A 25,001-nucleotide genomic window follows, 5' to 3' on the forward strand; every position below is an offset into this window, starting at 1 on the left:
TCCATTTGGGTGTGGGCATTATCCCTCTCTGAGTGTAGGTAGAATCCTCCATCAAATTTGCAAAACCTTTTTCCCCCTTCCTTCTTCAGGAGCCGAATGAAAAGGGGAAGGACCATGTGGAGATATTTGAGGGCCGCAGTATGTTGGGCTCTGTGGGAGGAAAGAAATTCTAGGATCTTCTCTGAAGTAGAAAGAGGCAATGAAGAACTGAGAGAACTGATCCATATAAGGGTAGTACAGTGGCTGAAATATTCAAAGTTGTTTACAGACTTCACAATGGATGACTTATTGAGGAAGTGGGGTGAGATTGCTAATTGCACCCAGACCAAAACAGTATTGAGTGTGTCTTGGAAACCCCCCCCCCCAAGCGGGTTTTTTAAAAATAACTTCGATGGCAATAGTTGGGGGAATCCTGGACAATTGGGGATTGGAGGTGTGTTTAGGGATGAGAATGGGTTTGTTTCAGCCATGTTCTCAGGCCCAATTGGAGTGGGTGACTCTCTCAGGGCTGAGATCTTTGCAGTTTTGGAAGGAGTCCAAAGAGCTAAGGAGATGAATATAAGAAAACTCGTCATTGAAGGGACTCGGAGGTGGTGGTAGGGTGGCTGAATAAAGAAAATAGCAGGTTATGGATGTACAGTAATGAGAGGAGGAAATTTAGGTGGCTGGTTCAAGAGATGGAAGTTAAGATCAGCTGGGTGAAAAGATCAGCAAACTCTTTTGCTGATGGGTTAGCTAAGCAAGGAGTCGAGAGAGAGTCAATGTTTTGGGCACAAGTGTAATTTTTTTCTTTTTTCTGTTCTTGGGAGCTCAAGCTCCAGTTGGAAGATAAGAAAGGTTATCTTCCTCCATGTAATTACTTTTGTGATTAATTAATGAAATGTTGTTATTGATAAAAAAAAAACTAAATTCTCCTTCTCCAGTTGGAGTTCTTAGCCATTCGGTTCAAGGTGAAAGATCTAAGTACTTATGATATTTCCTTGGAACTGAAGTTGCCTGCTCACAAAAGGGGATCTTCATTTCTCAAAGGAAGTACATCCTAATTGGAGAAATTAGGAGTGAAGTCGCTTGACTCTCATATTGATCCCAATCATAAGTTGGGTGATTACCATGGTGAAATTGTAAAAGATGTGAAGCAATTTCAAAGACTTGTGGGGAGACTTTTGTATCTATCTACCCGACCTGACATTGCTTATGCCGTGGGTGTCCTTAATCAGTTCATGCATGCCCTAAGACAACTAACTTAGAGGCAACTTAAGGATCCTTAAGTACCTAAAGAAGTTTCCAGGGGCTGGCTTATTAATGGGCACTTGAAAAATGAAGTGTATACAAATGCTAATTGAGATGGATCTATTGACAACAGAAAACCCACTAATAGTTACTGTACTTTTCTCTGTGTGTGTGTGTGTGGTGGGACTGAGATTATGTGGATAAAGAGTTTGTTGAGTGAAGTGGGATTTACAGTTTTATTGTGAGTTGTGACAATAAGGAGAAACAGGTTAGTAGAGAAAACACATCGAGGTGGGCAAACACTTTACTAAGGAGAAACAGGTTAGTGGATAAGTGTGTACTCCCTATTGGCACTTTAAAAACTATGTGGATAAAGAGTTTGTTGAGTGAAGTGGGATTTACAGTTTTATTGTGAGTTGTGACAATAAGGAGAAACAGGTTAGTAGAGAAAACACATCGAGGTGGGCAAACACTTTACTAAGGAGAAACAGGTTAGTGGATAAGTGTGTACTCCCTATTGGCACTTTAAAAACTATGCAAATAAGCACCTAAAAGAAAGGAAACCAGTATCCAGAAATAGATGACCATGCAAGTTGACGCACTCCCTATTGTTGGGGAAGATGGCTGAGAAGTTCAATAATCAGAAAAGCCATGATATTTTTTTCTAAATTAATTGGACCCAAATAACAATTCGATAACTAATTTATTTTCTGAAGTGGTAAGAAATCCTAAACTGAAAACACTAAAGGTGAATCCTTTTTTATGTTCATTTTTCTTTTGCAGTATTATCTCGATGGAAGTATTTTTCTGTACCATCAGTTTACATCACTAGGCCAACCTCATAGAGCAACTGACTGGAATACCAAGACCTATCGCTAAACATCCAGGCTGGGTTTCACAGTATATGCCCAAATACCTGGAATGGCCAAGAATGTGTAAACTTTAGTATCATATATCTTCATTAGGTATAGTTGCGATAAGGCTTGGGTGATGACAATGACGATCTCCATTTGGTATATATTTCATCTTTTTTTTTATATCGGTAAAGGCATATATTTCAACAAAAGACATTTAACTTCCAGAAATTTTAGTGCACACGAAACGTCTCCGGATAATATCTTTTTGTAGGAAAGGCACAAAAGGTACTGAACCATTCTATGTCATAAACATTGCAATCAAACAGAACTGAAGATGAAAAAGTGGAAAAATCAGGCCTATATTTTACAAATAATCCACCACTAGAGGGAAAAAGAGACTGCATTTCTTTAGAACTTAAATACCTGAAGTTTGGTAATCAACCCTTTCTTTTCTTCTTCAAACTCTCTGATCTAGCTTCCACAGGAAAAAATTAGAATAAAGGACCATTAAATTATTCTTGTGAATAAAACTGTCAAGAAGATCAACTTCAGACAGTCAAAAAATCAAATCACTTTGTTATATACCTGTGCTCTTAATTTCCTGATCTGTGACTCTTGAGCTGCTTGTTTTTTAGAAAGCTCTTCACCTGACATGAAATCAGATTATGTTCAATCAATATGTAACGAAAGAACCTGATTAAACTTTATCAAGAATCAAATCAACTAAAGAATTCAAAGAAGAACTGGATGACACTTGATACAAGAATTCATAATTCGAAAATAAATAACATAAGAAAATCCTGTCTTCTCTATTTACATATTTTACCGTGCTAAAACAAGAAAACACTGAAGTATCACATTTATCAAGGTGTAACATGCTGAGAACTAAAACTTTGGAAGGATAACACCAGCATCTAAAGTATCGATATGTATAAGTCCATATAGTTGACATTAGGGGTGATCATGGGCTGGGTCGGGCCAGGCTTAGCATCTATGATAAGGGCTATAGCCTAGTCCAGGTCTATATAGGCCTGGGCCGGGGTGGGCCAGGCTTTGGGCCTATGTCATTAAATATGTTATATTTAATATATACAGTAATTTGTATTATATGTCATTTTATAATATTTTATATAATATATCATATAATATTTATTATATATATGTAAACAAAATATATATAGGGCTCACTGCTCAACTATGATACCAAAAAGACATGATACTGGAAAAACTTGTTACCAATCAACCATTATCATAAAAGTGGTAACCAATCAGGTAGTATTTATCAATATTCACATGGGGGAGAGGGGCTATTGGTCAAAGCTCTTCCAGTCTTCTGGCAGCATAGATTTTCTAATATATATAATGCAAATATAATGTGGGCCAGAATGCCAGATCAGTCCCGAAGTATTGGGCCCAAGCCCAGCCCAGAAATTTGCCAAGGCAGTGACACAATACAGAATAGGAATATATAACTCATAGGCATCATATTGATGTAGGAATGCCTGCTTGGAATTGGATACCAAAGTGATGTAGGAACAGCTGATCTGATATCTTTTTTTTTTCTGAAAAGAGGTAAGGTAAAGTTTATTTATGATGAACAGATAATCATACAAGAATGGGGGAAACCGCAAGCCAGTTCGCCCCCAAAGGATATGATCATAACTCCCACAGACTAACTGATCTAAGCATCATAAACAAGTTCTCATTACAAAATTCAGGGATGATAGAAAGCCAAGAAGCAAGTCTGACCACAATACACTGGATTAACACCTCTGGTTTTTCTTCTCTTTTCTGAAGACTGTCATTCCAATCAGACCATATAGTACTGATTACTGCTTCTGGTATGGCTCTCCATATGTATTTGCCTTTTTTAGAGAGGCCCAGAAGGTGCCAGCTATGAAGCAGATCCTTCACTGTACCCGGCATTACCCAACAAACACCGAAAGCATCCAAGAAATGAGACCAAATAATCCAGGCGAGCTTGCAATCAATACAGAGATGTTCAACGGATTCCTCTTCAAGACCACATACCCCACAGCTAATGTCATCCAGGTTGACACCTCTTCTTGCTAGGTTGCTTCTTGTTAGGCATTTCCCAAGTGCAGAGGCCCACATCAAGAAACTGATTTTGGAGGGAGAATGGGGTTTCCAAATCTGTTTACAGGGGAAATCAGTTGCCCTTCTAATAGTCAGACCATCAGCAAACGAACTAACTGAGAACTTTCCATCAGCAGTCCAATTCCAGATCCATTGGTCTTCTGAGTAGGGCTGAAAAGAGAATGTATCTAAGCTACTTAGAAAATCCACAACTTCATCCACCTCCCAGCCATGGAAATCTCTTAGGAAATTAGGCTTCCATTGCCTCTTTATCCTCAGCCACTGAGAAGAGCATAGGAAATTTCTCTTCCAGAGGAACCTCGGCAAGCCACTTATCCTTCCAGAAGCGGATTCTTCCCCCATCACCTAACTTGAAACTTACCCCTTTTAGGACATTAGGAAGAGTTTTCAAAATAGCCTTCCATATCGAGCATCCATATGAAGGCAAGTTGAGAGCAGTTGTCCATCCCCCCGATTGAAGACCATATTTGAATGCAATGAGATTCCTCCAACAACTGTTTTCTTCCACTCCATATCTCCAGATCCACTTACCCAATAAGGCTGTGTTGAAGGTTTTGATTCTTCTCAGTCCCAAACCACCTGAATTCCATGGGGTACAAATCTGATCCCATGCAATCATGTGGATCTTTTTTTCATCTTCCCACCCTTTCTATAAAAAATCCCTATGTAATTTTTCAATTCTCTTTGCTATTGTGCTAGGAATGGGGAAGAGAGATAGAACAGCTGATCTGATATCAAATGATGCAGGATCATCTCTTCTACATCTATCTCTTCTCTATATATATAAGAGAATTTCATGCCCATCGACCATTTCACACCCATCTTTGGTTGAATAGCATAGATTTTTAAAGATTAGAGAAATAAGTACAAGGAAGAAGGGGAGAGGTAAAACCTCTTAACCCTCCCCAAGGGGAAACAACAAACAAATTACAACATAGCCCAAAACAATTGTTCCCTTCCCACCCCTTGCTTAGCAAGAGTATCCGCAAAGGAATTGGCACTTCTCTTTACCAAGGTTCAAAATATTGATACAGGGTGATACACCGGTAGGGCATATTGGCCTGTATCAGTACTGTTTTTTTTTTCAAATCTGGTTCAGAGGGGCTGGTTTAAGGACGGCCTACCCACTGAACCACTCGCCAACCCGAAACACCCCCTATAGGGGCGTATCAGGAAGGCCCCGATACGAGCCGATACGTGACGAAATTTTGAACCTTGCTCTTTACCCATTTTATCTGAACTTCCAATCCTGCTAACCGATTAAACAATATTTTTTCATTTGTAAACTTCCATAGACCACTATCTTCTTTTTGCAGCCATCCAATAACCAGCTTTGAATCCCCTTCAACAATAAGCTTGCGACAGTTCAGATCCTTAGCCTTCTTCATGCCTTCCATCACTGCCAAGACCACAGCCTGGAGTGAGTCACCAGCACCAATAGGACCAGAATATAAAGCAATGACTTTTCCTCCTCCATTTCTAAAGGCTCCACCTATGCCCGAAGGCCCTGGATTACCTTCACTACTACCATCAAAGTTCAGTTTCAGAAACCCAGTGGCTACCTCAATAACAGTTTCCTTACTCCTTTCCTTATCAGAGAATATTCTTGAGTTCCTTTCTTCCCAAACAGTCCAACAACTAGCAGCCCTAACACATCTCCATAGATTTCTACCCATCTTCTTTGGCCATCTGAAAAAAGAAGAGGTAAACAAGCTTTGTACATCCAGAGGAGGGGTCCACCTACAGTCAAACAAGGAGAAAAACCAAAGCCAAACATCTGAAACAAAAGGTCAGGAAATTAATAGGTGATAGCAGTTTTCACCATTAGCCATACAGAGGACACACCAATTGGGAGATAGGCACCAGTTGGGTCTTTTTCTTTGGAGCAAATCACAAGGAGAAAGACTTCCAACAAAAAGCCCCAATCCTAGGATGAATCGGTTTACCCCAAACTTCGAGGACAGGAAATTTAATCCCCAGGCTATCATAAGACTGCATTAAGACTTTGAAAAAGGAGGCACAAGAAAACATCCCAAAGGAGGTCAAAGTCCAAATCCTACTATCCCCCCACCCCGGTTCAAAAACCACCCCACCCAAATCTGAGTTAGAACCAAGAGAGAAAGGATTTCAAAATCTTCAAGGCCCCATCTAAAACCCATGTCCCAATCAAACCCAGAACCAGAGTCTGAAGGACCAGAAAAGTGGACACTGGCTCATCTTTAAAGGAGGACAGGGAATACAAAGAGGGGAATTGCTCTTTCAAGCTGACATCCCCCACCCATTTATGTTCCTAAATTTTCACCCAATTTCCAGAGCAAAGGTCATACCTGATATAAGCCAAGAAGGAAGGGAGAATAGCATGAATAGATCTCCAAGAAGAAGCTCATGTAGCCCTAGCCAGGACTCCAGCATCCCAACCATTAGTCATTTGCCCATGAATACTTACAATCACCTTGGCCCAAAGTTTATCCTTTTCCCTTGGTAGTCTCCATAACCACTTCCCCAAAAGAGCCTAATTCCTTTCCTGAATGCCTTCTATACCTAGACCACCCTTATTCTTTCCTCTAGTAACCATTTCCCACGCAATTCTATGATCTCTTTTTTCCTCACCTGGCTCCCAAAGGAAATCTCTCATCAACTTCTCCAGCCTTCTACTCACTCCAACCAGGATCCTAAAGACTGGCAGGAAATACACAAGCAGGTTAGATAAAGTAGACTTAATCAGAGTGATCTGCCCCCCCCCCCCAAAGAGGTAATTTTTCTTCCATGAAGCTAGCCTCTTGGTGAGTCTATCCACAACAGGGTTCCAAAAATTAATATTTCTTGGATTATCCCCTAAAGGTGGCCCCAAGTAATTTAGAGGCCATTCAGAAATCATACAACCCAAAATTTCCGCCCCTTTCGCCACCTCCCTCTAATCTCCTCACCCTCACAAAACAAAAAAGTATCATCAATAAACTGTAAATGAGTGAGTGGAACCCTATTTCTACCTACCCTCCACCCTCTCACTAGGCTCCTAGAGTTAGCCCTTGTAATCAGCCTATCCAAGGCTTCAGCAATCAAAGCAAACAAGGAGAGAGGTGGTCTCCTTGTCTAATCCCTCTAGATGCAGGGAAACGATCTACCACCACCCCATTTACCAAAATGGAGTAGTGACAAGTCTCCAAACATCCCTTTATCCACATGCACCACTTTGCCCCAAATCCAAAGCTTTCCATCACCTGCAGAAAGAAAGACCACTCCACCAAATCATAGGCCTTCTCCAAGTCCAGTTTACACATCAAACCTTTCCTTCTTCTCAAATCCTCCACTCTCATTGGAAATTAAGATCTGGTCAATTATCTGCCTATCCCTGTAACTTTTTCATATTATTAATTTTAATACAACCCACAGTTACTGATCAAAAAAAAAAATTATCTGCCTATCCCTTACAAAAAAGCTCATTGATTTTGTGAAATGATGTGAGGGAGCACAACTCTCAATCTCCTCGAGAGCACCTTAGCAATGATTTTATACAAGCTGTTTACCTAATTGGTCTAAATTCCTTCAAATGAATTGCACCCTCCTTTTTGACTTTTTTGTAGTGCGTCTTTACAGATTTCAATAACCTACCCTATCCCTTCTAACTGCCATGTATCTGCATCCTATATAATAATTTATAACCTATAAAATTGTCCCAAAATCTCCTCTCTCTCAACGTTTTCTCACATCTCTAACTCTTTCCCACTGCAACTGCCACGTCAGCCTTCAGTCTTTGCCACATAACCAAAGACCTCCCAAAGAGATTTTATTGGATGCTTTGAAATTAAATTTTTTAATCATTTTGAAGGGAAAGAGTTGCACACCCAACTTTATTCAATTTTCATCTTATCTATCTTTTTTAACCACTCCTTCTATCTCTTTTAGTATTGCAAGACTCAGACCGGACCAGCTGGCCGGACATGAAACCCAAGAACCAGAGGTTATTCCAGTTTTTTAATACCCCAGTTTTCCGAAATCTGGAAAAACAGTCAAACTGGTAAAAACCCAGAGGAACCATTGAAAACCAGCCAAGTTTCAAGGTTTCAGTTGGCTTTCATGACCCATCCGAGTCACTAAATCGTTACAAACTTCAAAATGGCAAGTTGTAAGACATTAACCCTAGGCATTTGTATCAAAAAACAGCGGCTTAACCATTTAGCCACCTCTTACACACGTAATACATATCACAAAATCACTGATCAAAAACAATCACAAAATCTATTATCTATATTATTTATATGACTCACGGTCAAACTATTCAACATGTGACCTGGAAAATTTTCCAGTTGTGTCTGGTCTTGAGTCTTTGATCTCTACCTTGCACACGCCATGCAACTAGTCTATCAAAAAACCTACTTTAATACCAATTGATGTAGGATGAACTATGACCAAAGGGTAAGTCTAGGAAGGTACTGGTTGGTAGATATAGGGTTTACAGGTGATATTAAGACAAAAGATAGAGATTGCTCAAGTTAAGAAGCATATTCAAAGCTTATTGCAAAAAATTGTAGATATGGCTGAAAACCATAAAAAGCTTCAAATTGAGGAAAACATGGCTAGATTTGAGATTTTTAAGCAATACTTTGTATGTAGATTTAGATTGGATGGTTCCAGAGGGAAACCAAGTTCAGCAAGCTTCAGAGTGCACCTTGCACAAAAAACAAAAAATTTGCTTTGTAAAAAATACAAAAAGTTTGGAAACTAGGGTTTTAGATAGAGTTCCAAGATAAAATTTGGTATAATTAAAGGTTTCTATGGGAGCTCCAAATATGGGAGCTTGGAGATGGTCCATCACAAAAGGATGAAATGGTTGGACGCAACATTGTCAAGTTTGGATGAGTTTTGATGAAAAATAAAGAAAAGCTCACCATATCAGTTTCAATCCTCTAGAAACATTTAATAAACACTTTGTGATGAACTTATGACTGTTGATGGCTGTAATGGCTGCTTGCAAAATTAAAGAGAAGATGGGGGCAGAGAGAGAGAGAGAGAGGTGGCAAAAAACTCAAAATCATCCAGTAAGGTCCATAGAATCATGATAGGGCATGGGAATTACTCATTGCACTTAAGCTGTAAAAACCTCAAACAAACTCTCTTCAGTTATCCCTTTATGCTTTTGAACTTCATACATATGCATAGACACTATGAGGGTGGCAAACCATACTAACTCAGAAATATGGAAATACCATATTGCCACTATCATAAGAAAATAACTCTTAAATTATTTGACCAAGTTAGGGTATAACTTATCTCAAAAAAAGATAGGATAGAACTAGACAGATAAACTACTAGGCTGACCCCACCCCCCAGGTCACAAAAATGTAAATTTACCAAAAAAATATGCAGTTGTCTAAAATTGCAAACATGCATAAAATTTCAAAACATCCCGTGTCTGACCACTTGGCTCCTGCATCAAACATGCATACCTGATCTATATTCAGGTAACGATAGGTACCTTTGCATACCCTTTTGGTTCTGTTGAACAATAACAAGAAACTTATATTAAAAGAAAGAAAATAATAAAGAGAACGGTACATAGAAACCACCAAACTCAAGGATGCACGTGGTCCAATATTTTTTTTAAGATAAAGAAAAAATTTTATTAAGCAAAAAGAAGTTACAAGGAAAGGTGATAAGCAATCACCCGAGGAAAAGAAACACAAACACTCAATGAAAACCCAACTAAGATAAAACAAAACCCAGCCAGGCCAAAACACCCCAGACAGGCTGACCCCTCACAAACTAAACCCTTTACAAAAGGAAACAAAAGCGATACAAAACAAACAATGAAAACCCGGTCATTAAAACAACCAAAACGACTCCCTTTCAAGCCCCAAGCACCCACAGCCGCCACCCAACAAGAACCCAAATCAAAATCCCCAAACGGACTCCAATTCAATCAGTCTTCTTGTTTGATTGAATATAATGAGATTTTGATCCCAGATTTTTTTAAAATGGTAAAGTATAACTGCATTAATTCAAAGTGAAGCAATATGGGAATGTAGAAAACTACTTCATATTGGTCCTATACAACAAGTGACTATACAATGTTTATCCCAGATGCCAACACCTTTGCATCCCTAAACACGTAAGTTGGCGACTCTACTCTGCCTACGAAATAACATATCCATCCTATTATGTCACGCACTGCTGCAATGGCATATCATAATGCATATTACTAAAAAATGCCAAATAATTTTTTTTCAATTATGAATTTAAATGCAGAAAGTAGTTGATAAACATTATTCTTGCACTTGGGCAATAAGGTGTTTCCCCCTATCTGCCTGCCATTTTCCATGCCTTTACCATGTTGATTGAGTGTCATCCCCTAATGACTGATATTTAGAGTTATATATTTAGACTCAAGATATTAACCATGAAAGAGCTATAGAACATCCCCGTAACAGAGTAAATATGGCATCAGATTCATTACCATACCTTCAGCCATTACTTGATTGATGATCTCATCTTTTTCTTTCAAAAGTGCAGCAGCATCACTTTTTTTACTTTGCTCTCTCCGCAGTGTATCCCTTTCCTTAGTAAGAGCATAAACCTGAAAGCATGAGTGCAATTGCATGTCATTGTTTGCAAAACAAAAGCCAGAGAATCCACGCACCTTATGAAATTACAGATTATTATCGTTTTTTAGCTTATTGATAACATCTTCTAATAAGAACAAAAAGTATTGCATTAAATTATGTAAAGACGGACAATAATAAATTCAAAGTCTCAATACAAGAAATGGGCAATCCCAGGTACCCAATACAAAAATACAAGAATATCTTCAACTCAGAAATGATATACCACAGAAAAGCTTATTCTCGATATTACTGCTCTTGCAATATTATTTTCTAGAAGATCAGCTGATCTAGAAACCAGCAGAATGAGGGGTTGGTTGGATGTGGAAATCCCCCTCCCCAGTCCCCATACTATAGAATTAGTTTTATGCATAAAAAGAAAAAAAAAACATTATTGTTAGCTTAAGAAAATTTGTCAACTGAACATTAAGAAAACTTAGAACATTTGAAGGATCTAACATACATGACACAGTGAGAAAAATCAATCCTTTATCACCAATAAAATGCTTTCACAGAAAGCAGTCAAAGAAAAGTACCCTGAGAACATCCACCAAACTCATGGATGGTACTCAAGCCAGTTTGGTGAAGAACCAAAAAGAAGTTGCAGACTTCAAGCAAATTGCATGTTTCTGAGTAAAGATTAAATCAAATGGAATAATGCAGATGAGTTTAGATCTCATGACTTCTAAAACCATGGGTTGCATTAAATTGGGATTAAGGTTAATAGGCTTTGATTATTAAGTAGGTGATTGATATTAAAGTGCTTAAATTTCAAAAAAAAAATCCAAGAGACCAAGATAGCCAGGATTGAGAAAAGGCCCTTATTAGGTTAGTACTTGAAAGTTTCCAAAGGTCACAATAGCAGTGGATAGAATAGTTAGTTAGGCTATAATGGATTTTCTCAAAATTCCCTAGGGCTTATGAAGGGCTAAAGTATTTTAGGTTTCAAAGGCCCAGATGAACAAGAAGTAATAAATAAGGAAAAGATTAAAGATGAAGAACATCATTGACTGTATAGAACGTCGTTATCTATTGATCCTCTCCTTTTTCTAAAGAATTCATGGAAAGCAGGAAGCATAGGCTGGGGAGGTAGAATAGGACCATCAAGGAATTATTAAAAAAAAAAAAATGAACCCCTCCATAGTTCTATACTTCTATTGCAGAGTTTCAATCAGGGGCTTGGACCCATGTTAATGTATCGGCCCACTTACCCTCTGATTGCAAACTTGCAAAGGGAATCAGCTAACCATCCACAACTTCAGGCCTCGCATAAAAAATGGGCCCAGAACCCATCTGCCATGCCTGGCTACTCAATACCAATGTTTAGAAAACCGGACCAGACTGACTGGCCAGATTCGTTGAACCGCGACCAGGCCCCTAGCGGTTCAGTCATACCCCTAAAACCAGAAGTCATGAAAAAACAGCCAAAACCAGCTGACCAACGGGCCCAACCATAAAACCACCAGTGGACCCAGTCCCAGTTTCATAAAACCAGCCAGTTTTGTTTAGCTTTTTTTACTTAATATGCAAACTTCTGGAGGCCATAACTTTGTAGTCAAAAGTCCGATTTGGGTGATCTTTTTTCCCAAGGCCCAAAGGCACCTTTCCTGCCCTACTATTTTTGCCAAAAAATGCCTTTTTGGCCGTAAATATCAATTTGTAAAATAAAAAATGGAACTAGAATAAAATAAGTATATAATATAGCAAATATAATTATATATTTTGAATATATTTATATAATTAAAATTATTGCATATGTATTATATAATTGTGCATATTATATACATACATACACACATATATATCATCATCACGGTTCAACCCCAATTCAACCTTTGACCCATGAACCTCTCCCTTTTCTGGGTCTATGCCCAATCCGGTTCTCTCAGTATTGCTCATTACAGGGTGCACTCTTATTCTATAAAGGCCAAATGGTAATCCTAGAAAACTCAGCCCGTATACAACAATTACTGGACCCATTTCATTCTTCTCCTGTCAGTGGCCACTCTAAGGTGCTTAGAACCTATCAGAACTAGCGTCTCAGCTCTGGAAGGGAATGAGAGGCCAAGTTCACAGTTTGTTGCAGCATGTTCTACCTGCCAGCACAGAAATATGACACTCAAATGCTAGTAGGTTTACTTCAACCCCTGCCCATTCCCAATCAGTGTGGGAAGACATGTCTATGGACTTTGTGCCTGGCCTTCCAGTATTTTCCGGCAAATTAGTCATTATTATTGTCATTGATCACTTTACCACATAGTCATTTTGTTGGGTTACCTCATTCCTACAATGCAGCATTGGTTGTCAAGTTGTTTGTGAAAGAAGTGGCACAGATGCATGGGATACCTCGCTCTATCATTTCAGACTGAGACTTGGTGTTCATGAACAGGTTTTGGTAGGAATTCCTTAAGCTCAAAGGCACTATGCTCCAGCAGTCCACCAGTTATCATCCGCAGACTGGTGGTCAAATGGAGGTGGTGAATTGGTGCTTGCGGACATACCTTCGTTGTTTCGCAGGTGAGAGACCTAAAGGTTGAATGAAATGGCTCCCTTGGGCTGAATAGTGGTATAACAGCACCTGTCATATTGCTGCTGGCATGATTCCCTGTAAGGCCTTGTATGGGCAGGATCCAACACCTCTCATCCCTTATGAGAGAGGTTCTATTGCAGTGGCCTCTTTGGAATAACACATCCTACAGAACATTAGTCTTCAAGATCTCAAGTCCAACCTTCTACAGGCCCAACAACTAATGAAGTAAAAAGCAGTGGCCAGTTGAAATCCAAGTGAGTGATTTGAGTGTACTTGAAATTACAGCCTCACAAGATCGATCGATCGATCTATATGTTATTTATATTTAATAAATATTATTATATTATTTATATTATATACATATCAAAATGTATTTAAAACATTATTTATAATTTAATTTTTTATTTATTTTAAATAAATTTATTTTTCAAAAAAAAATACTGTTATCTAAAAAAATTCCGGGGATTCAGGTCCCTGCGGGGAACCCATCCCCGTCAGGGATCGGGGATGGAGGACAAATTTCATCCCCGGCAGGGATTGGGGATGGGGATGGGGGTTAATTTCAGAATCAGGGTTGGGGGTGAGGAATATGATCCCTGCCCCGTTGCCATTCCTAGTCTCACAAGCAAGCCGTAGTTACAAGACATGCTTGGAAGTTGGAACAAATCAGCACCCAAAAATTTTGATCCATTCAAGATTCTAGAAAGGACTGGCGGAGCTGCTTACAAACTCAAACTACCTCTCTCCTCCAGAAGACATCCCATTTTTCATGTCTCACTCCTAAAAGTGCATCAGAGAAGGAATGATTAGCTGTTCAGATTTACCTTGGCACAATGGTTGGGTTGTTCCATTGCGAGTCTGCAACCTGGGTGACCAGGGTTCAAATCTTGGAAACAGCCTTTTTGTATGTGCAGAGGTAAGGCTGCATACATCTGTCCCTCCCCAGACCCCACATTGGTGGGAACCTCATGAACTGGGCTGCCCCTTATTTACCTCAGTTCACTGATGAAGGCACCTTGGTCATGGAGCTACTTAAAATCACACGCTTCTGCTGGGTCCAGAAGGATGGCCAAGTAATATCAGAGGCTCTCGTGGTACGGTCTCATTTACTACCTGGGAGCCCTACTTCAAGTTACATGAATATTTTCCGCAATTGAAACTTGATGCCAAGGTCCAGCTTGAGGGGACGGGAGCTGTTAGGCATGTTCCCATTCAGCCCATGGTACTTGAGCCCAATTCCAGCTCAGGTTTGATCCGGCAAGTTTCCAGACAAAGGCAACATCAGCAGAAGGCGATTATAGATTCCCATGGCTGTAACTGAACCCAATTTATATTGTTGTAAGCCTATAAAAGGCAGGATTCAAATGAGAAAGGCATCACAGATTCATAGTTCAGATCCAAGTTCTCTCCCTCCTATCTTTCGTCCATTTCAAGAGGTCCTTGAGGAGAATTTCATAGAATGATTAGCCTTGATCCTTTTTGTGATTTTTTTTTTTTTTGTGGCATGATCACTTTTTGAGAATTAATGCATGGTGAAAGAACTCCCGCCCCTCAGATAACACAAAAAGGCAACTTAGAATCACTCTAGCATTCTCTACAAATCACACTAAGTGAACAAAGCATCACCTAACCAAGCTCAATAGCAGCAAAGAAGTTCAAATCTTCATTGAAAAATGTAAAATATAACATAACAAGTATTTACTCTCCACCTCAACCCCCAAGCAGAAGAGGCCAGCCTACAATCAGTTGAATTGCTAAAATACCTCTAATAATAAAACTTCTACTTAATAAACAACACTGCACCTAACAACTAAATAAGGTGAAATCAAACAAATAAAAATAGATTAAATAAAACTAGAGCCCAATAACTGAAGTAAACATGAATCCAACGAAAAGATCAAAGTATTACCGCTGCCCAAAACTCAAGGAATGAGCAGAAAAACATCACTAAAGATCCCAGTTGGACCCAAAACCATCACCATGCCATATCAGAAAGCAAATGACCACATGTAATGCATAACTCAAGATCCTAGAACTAGATGCACTATGCACGATCACCATGCCATATGATAGATGAGCATGTAACATTACAGCCTCTGATGTTTCCAGGGGCTGTTTAGAATCCCCATCACAATTGGTTCTCAACATCCATGTTGAAGAAAACAAGTTAGATGACAGTGACAGAGTGATCTTGTGGAGTCCTTGTGATCTTTTGTAAGCATTACTTAATTTACTTGTCTAGTAGAGACTGTGACCAGTCCTACTCTAGATGAGAATTCAACAAGAAAAATAGAGAATAGAAGAGGAAGAAGAGAGAAAGAGAGTAAGAGAAGAAGGAGAAAGAAGTCAAAGAGAAGGAATTCATAAAAGAGTGGGTAATAGCTTGCATTGCCACCCCACTCAGCTATTTTTATTAAAGATTTAAAAGATAGATAACTTACAATAATGCCCTTACTAACACAACTCATCAGGAACTAAAGAAAGAAACTGAAATAACCAATTTGCTGACACTACTAGCATGCTAACAGCAACATAAATAAAGACATTATTGCCCTACAACTCTACAAATTTCAAATTCATAGATTAGACATGTATCATCATGAGGTTTAAACCTTCACAGGATACAAGTTGTGAATGTTCAAACATTTATTTTCAACAATCCTTCATCTCACACAATAGAAGACCAAGAGACCATTTGAATTATAATTTTGAATGTTGGATAGAATATAAGATGGAGTTTAAATTGGCTTCAAAGTCACATTCACTGCCTACAATAAACTGATGAGATTAGATCTAAGTATTCTTTAATAATAACAGTATAACAAAGGGAAGTCAAAAATGAAATATCTTTCAATAAGCAATAAGTAAGATTGTCAATGGAGTTGGTAAGTTGGCAATCTCTAGAGGTCCCATGTCATTACAAGACAAAAAATAGGGGGAAAAACAGAAAACAACACTAATGGGTACATAGCTAAGAACTCTTGCCTCATTAAATAGAGACCAATTACTAAAGCCTAAGGTTACCTTGTTAATGCCGAAAAACAGTTAAACCTCAAATTTGATATCAAAGCAAGATCTAATTCTAACATAGAGCAACAAAGGTGAAACAAAATAGAACACACCTTCCTTTCAAGAGCTGCCACTCTTTGATGGTACTCATCTCGCAGTGATTCAACTTCTAATACATTGGATTTTTTCTGTAGCACAATGTTCAACAAATAACAATCAAAAAATATGCATTGATACTTGCAAAGTGGTTTCAGCACGATGTATGATAAGAATGATTTCCTTGATGGCTACACAATACCACTTCATAGGTGTTAGATAAACTTGGAACAAACAGGTGCATCAACAATATGAAATAAATACAACAAAGCACAAGCAAGAATGTATGAATGAACAAAGAATAGTTCCAAAAATGCATGCTCCCATGGAAGCATAGACACTCACTTTGCTGCTAGATATTGCACTCTAGGTCCCATTTGGCATCCATCCAAAGAAATATTTCTTTTTGTTTCTTGTGTTTCTCTGGACGAAAAATACATTTGGATTGACAAATAAACGAGAAATGTTTGTTTCTGGGAAGTGAGAAAATCTCGATACTCAATGGAAATTGAACATTACGTATAACATATGTTTTAGCAGAACTTAAAAAATTGTATACATGTGTGGGATTCACACATGTAAGGAAGAGTGTTTTGGTAATTTTGTTCAGAAGTTAGAAAATAGGTGCAAAACTAAACCCTGTTGTCATTTTCATCCAAACGTTGCACTGAAGAGCACCATCACCTCCCTACCTCCCTTGCTCACAGATCTTTGTCTCCAGTAGGTGTGGCAACTGGCAATTTTTAAACCCAACCATTAACTGACAATTTGGGTTGTATCCATTTAATCCTAAGTTATTGACAAGTTGGGTAACCCAATAAAGGGAGATTTAATGGTTTGGGTGGGTTGGATCATAGTTATCCAACAGGTAACCATTGACAAATTTGGATTTTTTTCAGTTTCAATTTTCACTCTCTTCCCTTTCCGCTTTGTTATCTTGATGTTCACCCCCTTCCCTTCTCTTTCTTTCCTCTACCTCTCTTTCTTCCAAGATCCAACCCTCATCGGAGGTTGAAGATGGTAGCTAGCGGAGTTTTTTAGCCTAGACTATCTCTCTCTCTCTCTCTAGAAATTGTAATCTGAATCCTAACCAGGAGGAACTCAGTAGTGTTACCACCATGCACATCGGAGCTGCTATGGTGAGAACTTAGGAGTGGCAATAAGACCCAAAAAAAAATTGAACTTACCAATGATATGGTTTGAAGCCCCATAATCAATGACCCAAGGAGATTTTGGAGCATCAGAGAACACATGGAAGGCAGAGGCTATGTTACCTGATGTAGACGCAAATGAAGTTGAGGGGGTAGGTCTTGAATATGTCTGTCGGAGTGACCTACCATACCATTACAAATGGTCACGGAACGAATTGAGGATGTCTTCTTTGAGATCAGAACTAGTAACATCTACATGGAATCAGGGGAGTGGCGATTGATATTGATGGAGTACGTACTGAGAAGGGAGTTGGATTGGTAGAGAGGAATCAGGAGGAATTAGAATGGATTTAGGAGCAGATTTGTGTCCTATTGGAGGAATATAAACAGAATGAGGAAATGCTAGAGGTGATTCCAAATAACCGGAGTCTGAGGCAAGATCCAATGGATTGAGGCAGGAATTAGGAAATACAGGTCAGAACAGGAAGTTAGTTGGAAATAAGGGTAGGAAAAAGAAGAAAAAGTCTGAAGTAGAGAGACTAATAATGAACATTGAAGGGGATATCAAGTTCAGTGGCAGAGAGGAAAGGAAAAAGAGTTCTAAATGAAGGAACACAATTCTGGAGGGCTAAATTCTTGAAGGTAAATAAAGATAATCAGTTGGAATGTAAAGGATTTGGGCAGTGCTAGAAAGAGGAGATCGATTAAGGAGTTACTTAGGAGAGAAAGACATGATGTTATGATGCTGCAAGAAACAACATTAGCTGAATTGGATAGGAGATGGGTTAGAGAGGTTTGGAAAATAACAGGGGTAAGATGGTGCTCAGCTCCGTCGTGGGGAGCTTCGGGGGGAATAGTTATGTTGTGGAGGGAGGACTTCGTAGAACCAATAGAGGAGTTAATAGGAAACTTCACTGTATCCCTAAAATTCAGAATGGTGGAAGATGGTTTCATTTGGGTGCTAAGAAATGTGTATGGTCCAACTAATCACAGAGAGAGGAATGAGTTATGGGAGGAGCTTCATAGAATTCAAGGTTTAAGGGAAGGCCCTTGGTGTTTGGGAGGCAACTTTAATGCAATAAGATTCACAACTGAGTCAAATAATCCCAGACAGGCCATCACAACTAGTATGAGGAAGTTCAATGGCTTCATTAATTCCTGTGAGTTACGAGAGCTTCCTTTACTATAGGCTACCTACACCTGGTCCAACTTCCAAGAAAACCCAATTTGCTCGAAGCTTGATATGTTCCTATTTAATGAGGGTTGGGAGATCCATTGGAGAGGTTTGGTGGCTAAGGCCCTACCTAGGATAACCTCTGATCATTGCCCTATAGAAGTAGGACAAGAACCTTTTGGTAATGGACCCAGATCATTCAGATTTGAGAATATGTGGCTGACACATCCGGATTTTTTGCCTAAGGTTAAGAAATGGTGGAGTGAAGAGATGAGAGAAGTGAAATGGAATGGGGTTAGATTCCACAAAAAATTAAAAAGGTTGAGAGGCAAAATAAAATAATGGAATAGGATCAATTTGGAAGAGTGGAGGAGGTAAAAGCTAGATTATTGATTCAGATTGAGGATTTAGATGCAAAAGAATCCCAAGGAATGATGGATGAGCAAGATAGAGAAATAAGAAGGAAACTGAAAAATGAGTTAGAGGAGATCTTGGTGAGGGAGGAGATTTCATGGAGACAAAAATCCAAACATAAGTGGATCAAGGAAGGGGATGGGAATACCAAATTTTTTCATGCTATGCCTAATGGGAGAAGAAAGAAAAATTTGATACTAAAGTTGGAGGTTGATGGTGTGGAGATAACCTCTCAAGAGGAAATTGCTAGTAGGATGTGGATCATTTTAAACAAGTTGTCTTTTCTATGGATAGGGCTAAGGCACCAGGTCCAGACGGATTTACAATGGCTTTTTTCAGGATTGTTGGGACATGGTCAAAGAAGATTTAATTGGAGCCTTTAGAGAATTTGAAGACAAACATGTTGTGAGTCCTGGACTCAATGCCACTTTTCTAAACTTAATTCCTAAAAAGACTGATGCCAAACACCCCAAAGATTTTCGGCTAATCAGCCTGGTGACAAGCATCCATAAGATTCTGGCAAAAGTGCTCTCCAGGAGGATCAAAGCAGTTCTACCTTCTCTCATTAGCCAAGCACAAGGAGTCTTTATACAGGATAGACAAATTACGGATCAGATCCTTATTGCAAATGAGAGTGTGGAAGAGATGAAGAGATCGGGTAGAAAAGGATTTGTCTGTAAACTAGACTTGGAGAAGGCCTATGATTTAGTGGATTGGAGTTTCCTGCTGGAGTTGTCAAGAAGACGTGGATTTGGGGATAAATGGTGTAATTGGATAAGAGGATGCTTAAATTCTTGTCACTATTCTGTTTTGGTGAATGGGGTTGTTAAGAACTTCTTTCCAGCCAATAGAGGTTTAAGACAAGGTGATCCACTTTCCCCTTTCCTCTTTACTCTTGTTGTTAATGTCTTCAGTAGAATGATCTCCAAAGTAGATGAGGAGGGCCAAATAAAGGGATGGAGATGTTAGACAAATATGCCCTTAGCTCCAATCAGATTGAAGTACCTATTGACATTTATTGTAAATGAATAAAGTACATAATTGATTCATGTCATTGTGGTGTGTTTCTGTGTAATACCCTTAAACTGGACACTTATGAGACTCGTGTTAGTTTAGAATCTTCACAGCCGTTGGAAAGATCTGGGGAGATTTATCCTGCCAAGGTTGACACTGATGTACCGCCAAGTTGGTTGGGATGGCTTGTCTCAGCTGCCAGGGTGAGACCTGAGGTACATGTAGTGTGGGTTTTCTTGAAGCCCTAAACCAGACAGAAATTCTAGTATTGCCCTGGACCATGGAGATAGATGGGCAAAACTGGAATGTTACACCTGACCCCTAGAGTCAATTATGGTACTGCACCAGGTGTCAGATTGGGTTGTCTTTGATATGCCAATCAGTGAGATCCTTAGAGGGGATCAAAACCTAGGTATGTTGGGATAGTCCGAGAATTCATCTGAGTGGGTGATCATAGTGATAGGATCAACCCCTTTGTCGAACAAAGTGAATGATCAGGGATGCACTCTCTCTAATAGAAAACCTAAACTGCCGACAATTGATTTCAACCGTTGAAATTTGTTTTGCAAAATATATTTATATAGAGATATACATATATATTATGGTTTCAAAATGTTTGCAAAAGGTTTTAATTCCCGGGATCCGTGTGAGTAGAGAGTGCAACATTGTTCCTTGCGGCCGAGGGAGAGGTCCTCTCTTGTCGGGAAGTGGTTGATCATTATGGGCTGAGAGGTTAAGTGTAAGACCATTGAGGGTAATACCTGATGGGCTAATCTTGCATCTGCGCACAGTCCTTGGGTTTTCATAAGGTGGCTGGACCCAATGACCATTTAGTGTAAATGTTAGGCCCATTAAGAGCCCATGGTGATGGACTCAGGGGTTCACTGTCTCATACAGTGAATTTGGCCAGGCCTTGTAACAAAGGTTGGGCTGAACTCATATGGTTGATGTGTAGATCAATGTTTGGGTCCCACGTCATACAAGGAGAGCCAACTAGGCAGCATGTTAAGAGGTTAAATGAGCACATAAACTTAATGGGCCTAAAGCCCAATTCGAACTGGGCTTAAGTCAGTTAATTAAATAGGGGCAGATCTGGGATTTGGATCAGCAGATAAGATAAGGGATTATCCTTATCCACTTAAAGAGTCCATATCCAAATAAAGATTTGGATCAAAGGAACTCCTAATTTGATTAGGAAGACTGATCTTTATCTGCAGATAAGATAAGGGATTATCCTTATCACTTAAAGAGTGCAAATCCAAATAAAAGATTTGGATTAGGAAATTTTCTCTTTAAGGCTATAAATAAGAGAGCAGGGCGGACCTCCAGATTCATTCACATTTCGATGAATACAGAGAGAAGACAACACAGTTTGACTGCTCTTGTCTTCTGCTCTTTTTCTTCCCTGTTCTTGCCGCCCCTACCCAGTTCAATCTCCACCTATGGGAGTGATCAAGAATTTTTCTTGATATTGCTTCTTGGTAGAAGAAGCAATCTAAAGTTGTGTTCACCAGCCCTCTACCCCATTCTTGCTTAAGAATTCGGTTCTTGCTGAAGAGTCGTCCTGATGATCCTGCTTCACCTCACACTGTCATCTTCAGTGGAGTTTTTGGTTTTCCCCTTGGGTGTGAACACCTTCATTGGGAGTTATTGCTACTCCTTATCAGGTATATCCCTCTCCTCCCTTTTGGTTTTAGATCTGGTCCGGTTTGGTTCAAAATTGATCCTTGAAAATGCAGTTTTCTAAAATAGGGAATGCGATTCCCAAATGGGAAAGAGAGAAATTTTGAAATTTCGCCCAACCTTCCTGTAGGGTTCCACCATCCATACGATGGATCTCTCATCCCTTCAAGAGAATAAGGAACAGAGGCATTCCAGTAACTCACCTTCAGTTTGCTGATAAAATTGTTATTTTCTGTGAAGGGAATGAGTTAAGTAAGGTGGAGAACCTTAAGAATCTAATAAGAACCTTTGAAAGTGTCTCCAACTTGAGGGTAAACTTTGATAAAAGTTGTGTGGTTGGAGTAAATATGGAGAATAGGGAGATTGAATCCATTGCAGAGTGCTTAGGTTGCAACATTTATTCTTGGCCTTTGACATACTTAGGGCTACCCTTAGGAGCTAACCCTAAAGAAAGTAGTTTTTGGGCCCCTATTGTGGAGATAATTGATAAATACTTGGCGGCTTGGAAAAAGAATTACATCTCAATAGGGGGTTGGCTGACTTTAAATAAGGCTATACTTGCCAATCTTCCAACCTACTTCCTTTCAGTGTTCAAGATTCCACCAAAGGGAGGCTAAGAAACTGGAGAAGAGAATGAAGGACTTTTTTGGGAACCAGGAGAGGTGAAAAAGGACCATTTGGTTAGATGGGAAATAGTTAACAAACCAAAGGAAGAAGGGGGTCTAGGGATAGGGAACATAGTGCTGAAGAATGTAACCCTTTTAGGGAAGTGGTTATGGAGATGGCCCCAGAAGAGAGAGAGAGAGAGAGACTATGGCATGATGTGGTGGAAAGCATACATGGCTGCTCTGGAAATGGTTGGGATTCCGGGATATCTCGTTGAGCTACCCTCACAACACCTTGGAAGGATATACATGGTATTCTCCCCCGCTTCCTCAGTTTAATCAGGTATGATGTTGGTTCTGGTAATGCCATTCTATTCTAGGAGGATATTTGGGTGGGTACACAACCCCTCAAAGATCGTTTCTCCTCACTCTATTCCCTCTCCCGTCACAAAAATGAGCCAATTGCAAACTTTCTCCGGAGCCCGTTAACTCCCATGTCTTTAAACTGGACTTCGGTTTTCATAGAGGGTTAAGTGATGGTGAGTCGAGTTGTGTTGTTGAGCTAATTCATTTACTAGAATCTGTTTGCTTGGACCCCACTTTTTTTTATCAAAGAATTTGGACTCCTCTTCCAAAAGGTACATGTGCTTCCTTTCTAAAATCCCTCAGTTCTAACCCCATTTCCCAAGGTTTCCCTTTCAAAGAAGTCTGGGCGCGACCTATTCCCCCCAAAATTGTTGTATTCTACTGGGAAGTCTACTATTGGAAAACTTTTAGAAAAAAGAGACCCTCTCTTTGTCTTTCCCCAAATTGGTGTTCCTTGTGTAAGGCCAAGAATGAGGACTGTTTTCATTTGCTGATCTCCTGTTCTTTTGCTACAGATTTATGGAATTGGAGCCTTTGTTTATTTGGAGGTAGGTGGTCTTTGCCTTCCGATTTAAGGTTGTTATTTAACCCATCTTTTTTTGTTTGGCACACTAGAAGAGGCAAAGTCATGTGGAAATGTGTCAGGGCAGCCACTTTGTTGACTCTTTGGAAGGAAAGGAATGGAAGAATTTTTTCAAAGAAGGAAAGAGGGTTAGATGAAATGAAGAACTGCATCCTTACAAGAACAATCCATTGGCTGAAAACATTAGATATGTTTGATGATTTCTCCTTTGATGACTTGTGAAGGAATTGGCTAATAATAGCTAACACTTCAACAAAGAAGAATAGAATCTTGCCAGAATGGGTTCCGCCTTTGGAAGGTGTCATCAAGTTGAATTTTGATGGAAGCAGCCAAGGTAACCCAGGGCTCAAGCATAGGGGGTATACTGAGAAATAAGGACAGAAATCCTTGCTGCAGTACAAGGAATTCAGATTGCTAACCAGCTTGGAGTGGAGCATCTCCTAGTTGAAGGGGACTCTCAGGTGGTAACGGGATGGCTTCTAAACCCGGATACTACCATTTTGGGGCTACAAAGATCTCATCAAAAAAGTAAAGTGCTTAACCAGCAATATGAGAGTTGAGGTAAAATGGGTTAGCAGGTCTGCTAATTCTATGGCTGATTCTTTAGCCAAACAGGGGGTTTCCAGGGAAGACCTTTTTTGTGCTACTTTGTAAACTATCAGTAATCTGGAATTTGTACTTAACTAGCCCGGAGAGGTTGCAACTCATGCCTCTACTCGGGGACTTTGTACTATTATCTATTGCTCATTAATAAACTTATTATAATCATCAAAAAAAAAACATCTACATGGACCTGGGGTGATTCTTGGGAAGCCAAGTTAGCTGAAGTGTACTTTTGGGTGGGTTTCCTGTTCTGTTCTAGTGTTGATTTCTTCACCAAATCCAGGGCCCATTTTGGTTTCCCAATCAAATCCCAAGTTCCCAACAGGCCTCAAGGGTGTGCCTGGATATCTGGCAGTGTGTACACCTAGGGGTGTTCAAATTTGGATCAAAAACCGAAAACCAAACCAAACCAAACCAAATAAGCAATTTTGGTTCAGTTAATTTGGATATTGGTTTGATTCGGTTTTTTATATGTGAAAAAACGGTTTTCGGTTTCAGTTCGGTTTGTGTACAAAGTTTAACTGAACCGAACTACCATTCCTAAATGCTAAATCTCCCTTATCCCTTTGGGCTTTGGGTCCTTATATAATAATAGTAAAATTAATTACTAATTTACTACTTTACATTCTTTACTAATTAGTAATTACTAATTACTGGTATCTAGTAGTAGTAATTGCTAAATTGGATGTGGGAAACTGGGAATTGTCGAATTGGGATATTGTGATTGATTTGGGAAACTCAAAAACACAGCCAACCAGACTTGCCAAGTTTGGCTAGGAGTCTAGAGTCTAGGAGGGAGCCAAACTGTCAAATTTCCAGTTTCCAGTGGAAAGTGGAAACATTAAGAGGCAAGCAAAGCAAAAGTGCAAAACCGTGATTTACAGTTTTACACAAATAACAAATTGAGACTGGAGACAGTGAGAGAGTGAGAGAGTTTGAGACCAAGAGAGTTAGAGACGCTGAGAGAAG

At 39.4% G+C, this 25,001-nt stretch overlaps 1 protein-coding gene across 3 annotated transcripts in view; it reads right to left on the reverse strand.

Moving 5' to 3' along the window:
- The window catches only part of LOC148869116 (golgin candidate 5-like), a 64,999-nt gene that overhangs the window by 30,333 nt on the left and 9,665 nt on the right, over positions 1 to 25,001 (reverse strand). For all 3 annotated transcript variants that reach the window (XM_088970408.1, XM_088970406.1, XM_088970407.1), the window contains exons 5-8: positions 16,457 to 16,531; positions 10,665 to 10,779; positions 2,673 to 2,734; positions 2,511 to 2,558 (exon numbers count right to left, since the gene is read on the reverse strand). In XM_088970408.1, the coding sequence (XP_088826534.1) occupies positions 2,511 to 2,558; positions 2,673 to 2,734; positions 10,665 to 10,779; positions 16,457 to 16,531 (300 nt within the window). The remainder of the gene's footprint in view (positions 1 to 2,510; positions 2,559 to 2,672; positions 2,735 to 10,664; positions 10,780 to 16,456; positions 16,532 to 25,001) is intronic.

Source organism: Nelumbo lutea, chromosome 2 (genome assembly GCF_056320005.1).
Source record: "Nelumbo lutea isolate HS-2025 chromosome 2, American lotus-T2T, whole genome shotgun sequence".
In the NCBI taxonomy this organism is placed as follows: Eukaryota; Viridiplantae; Streptophyta; class Magnoliopsida; order Proteales; family Nelumbonaceae; genus Nelumbo; species Nelumbo lutea.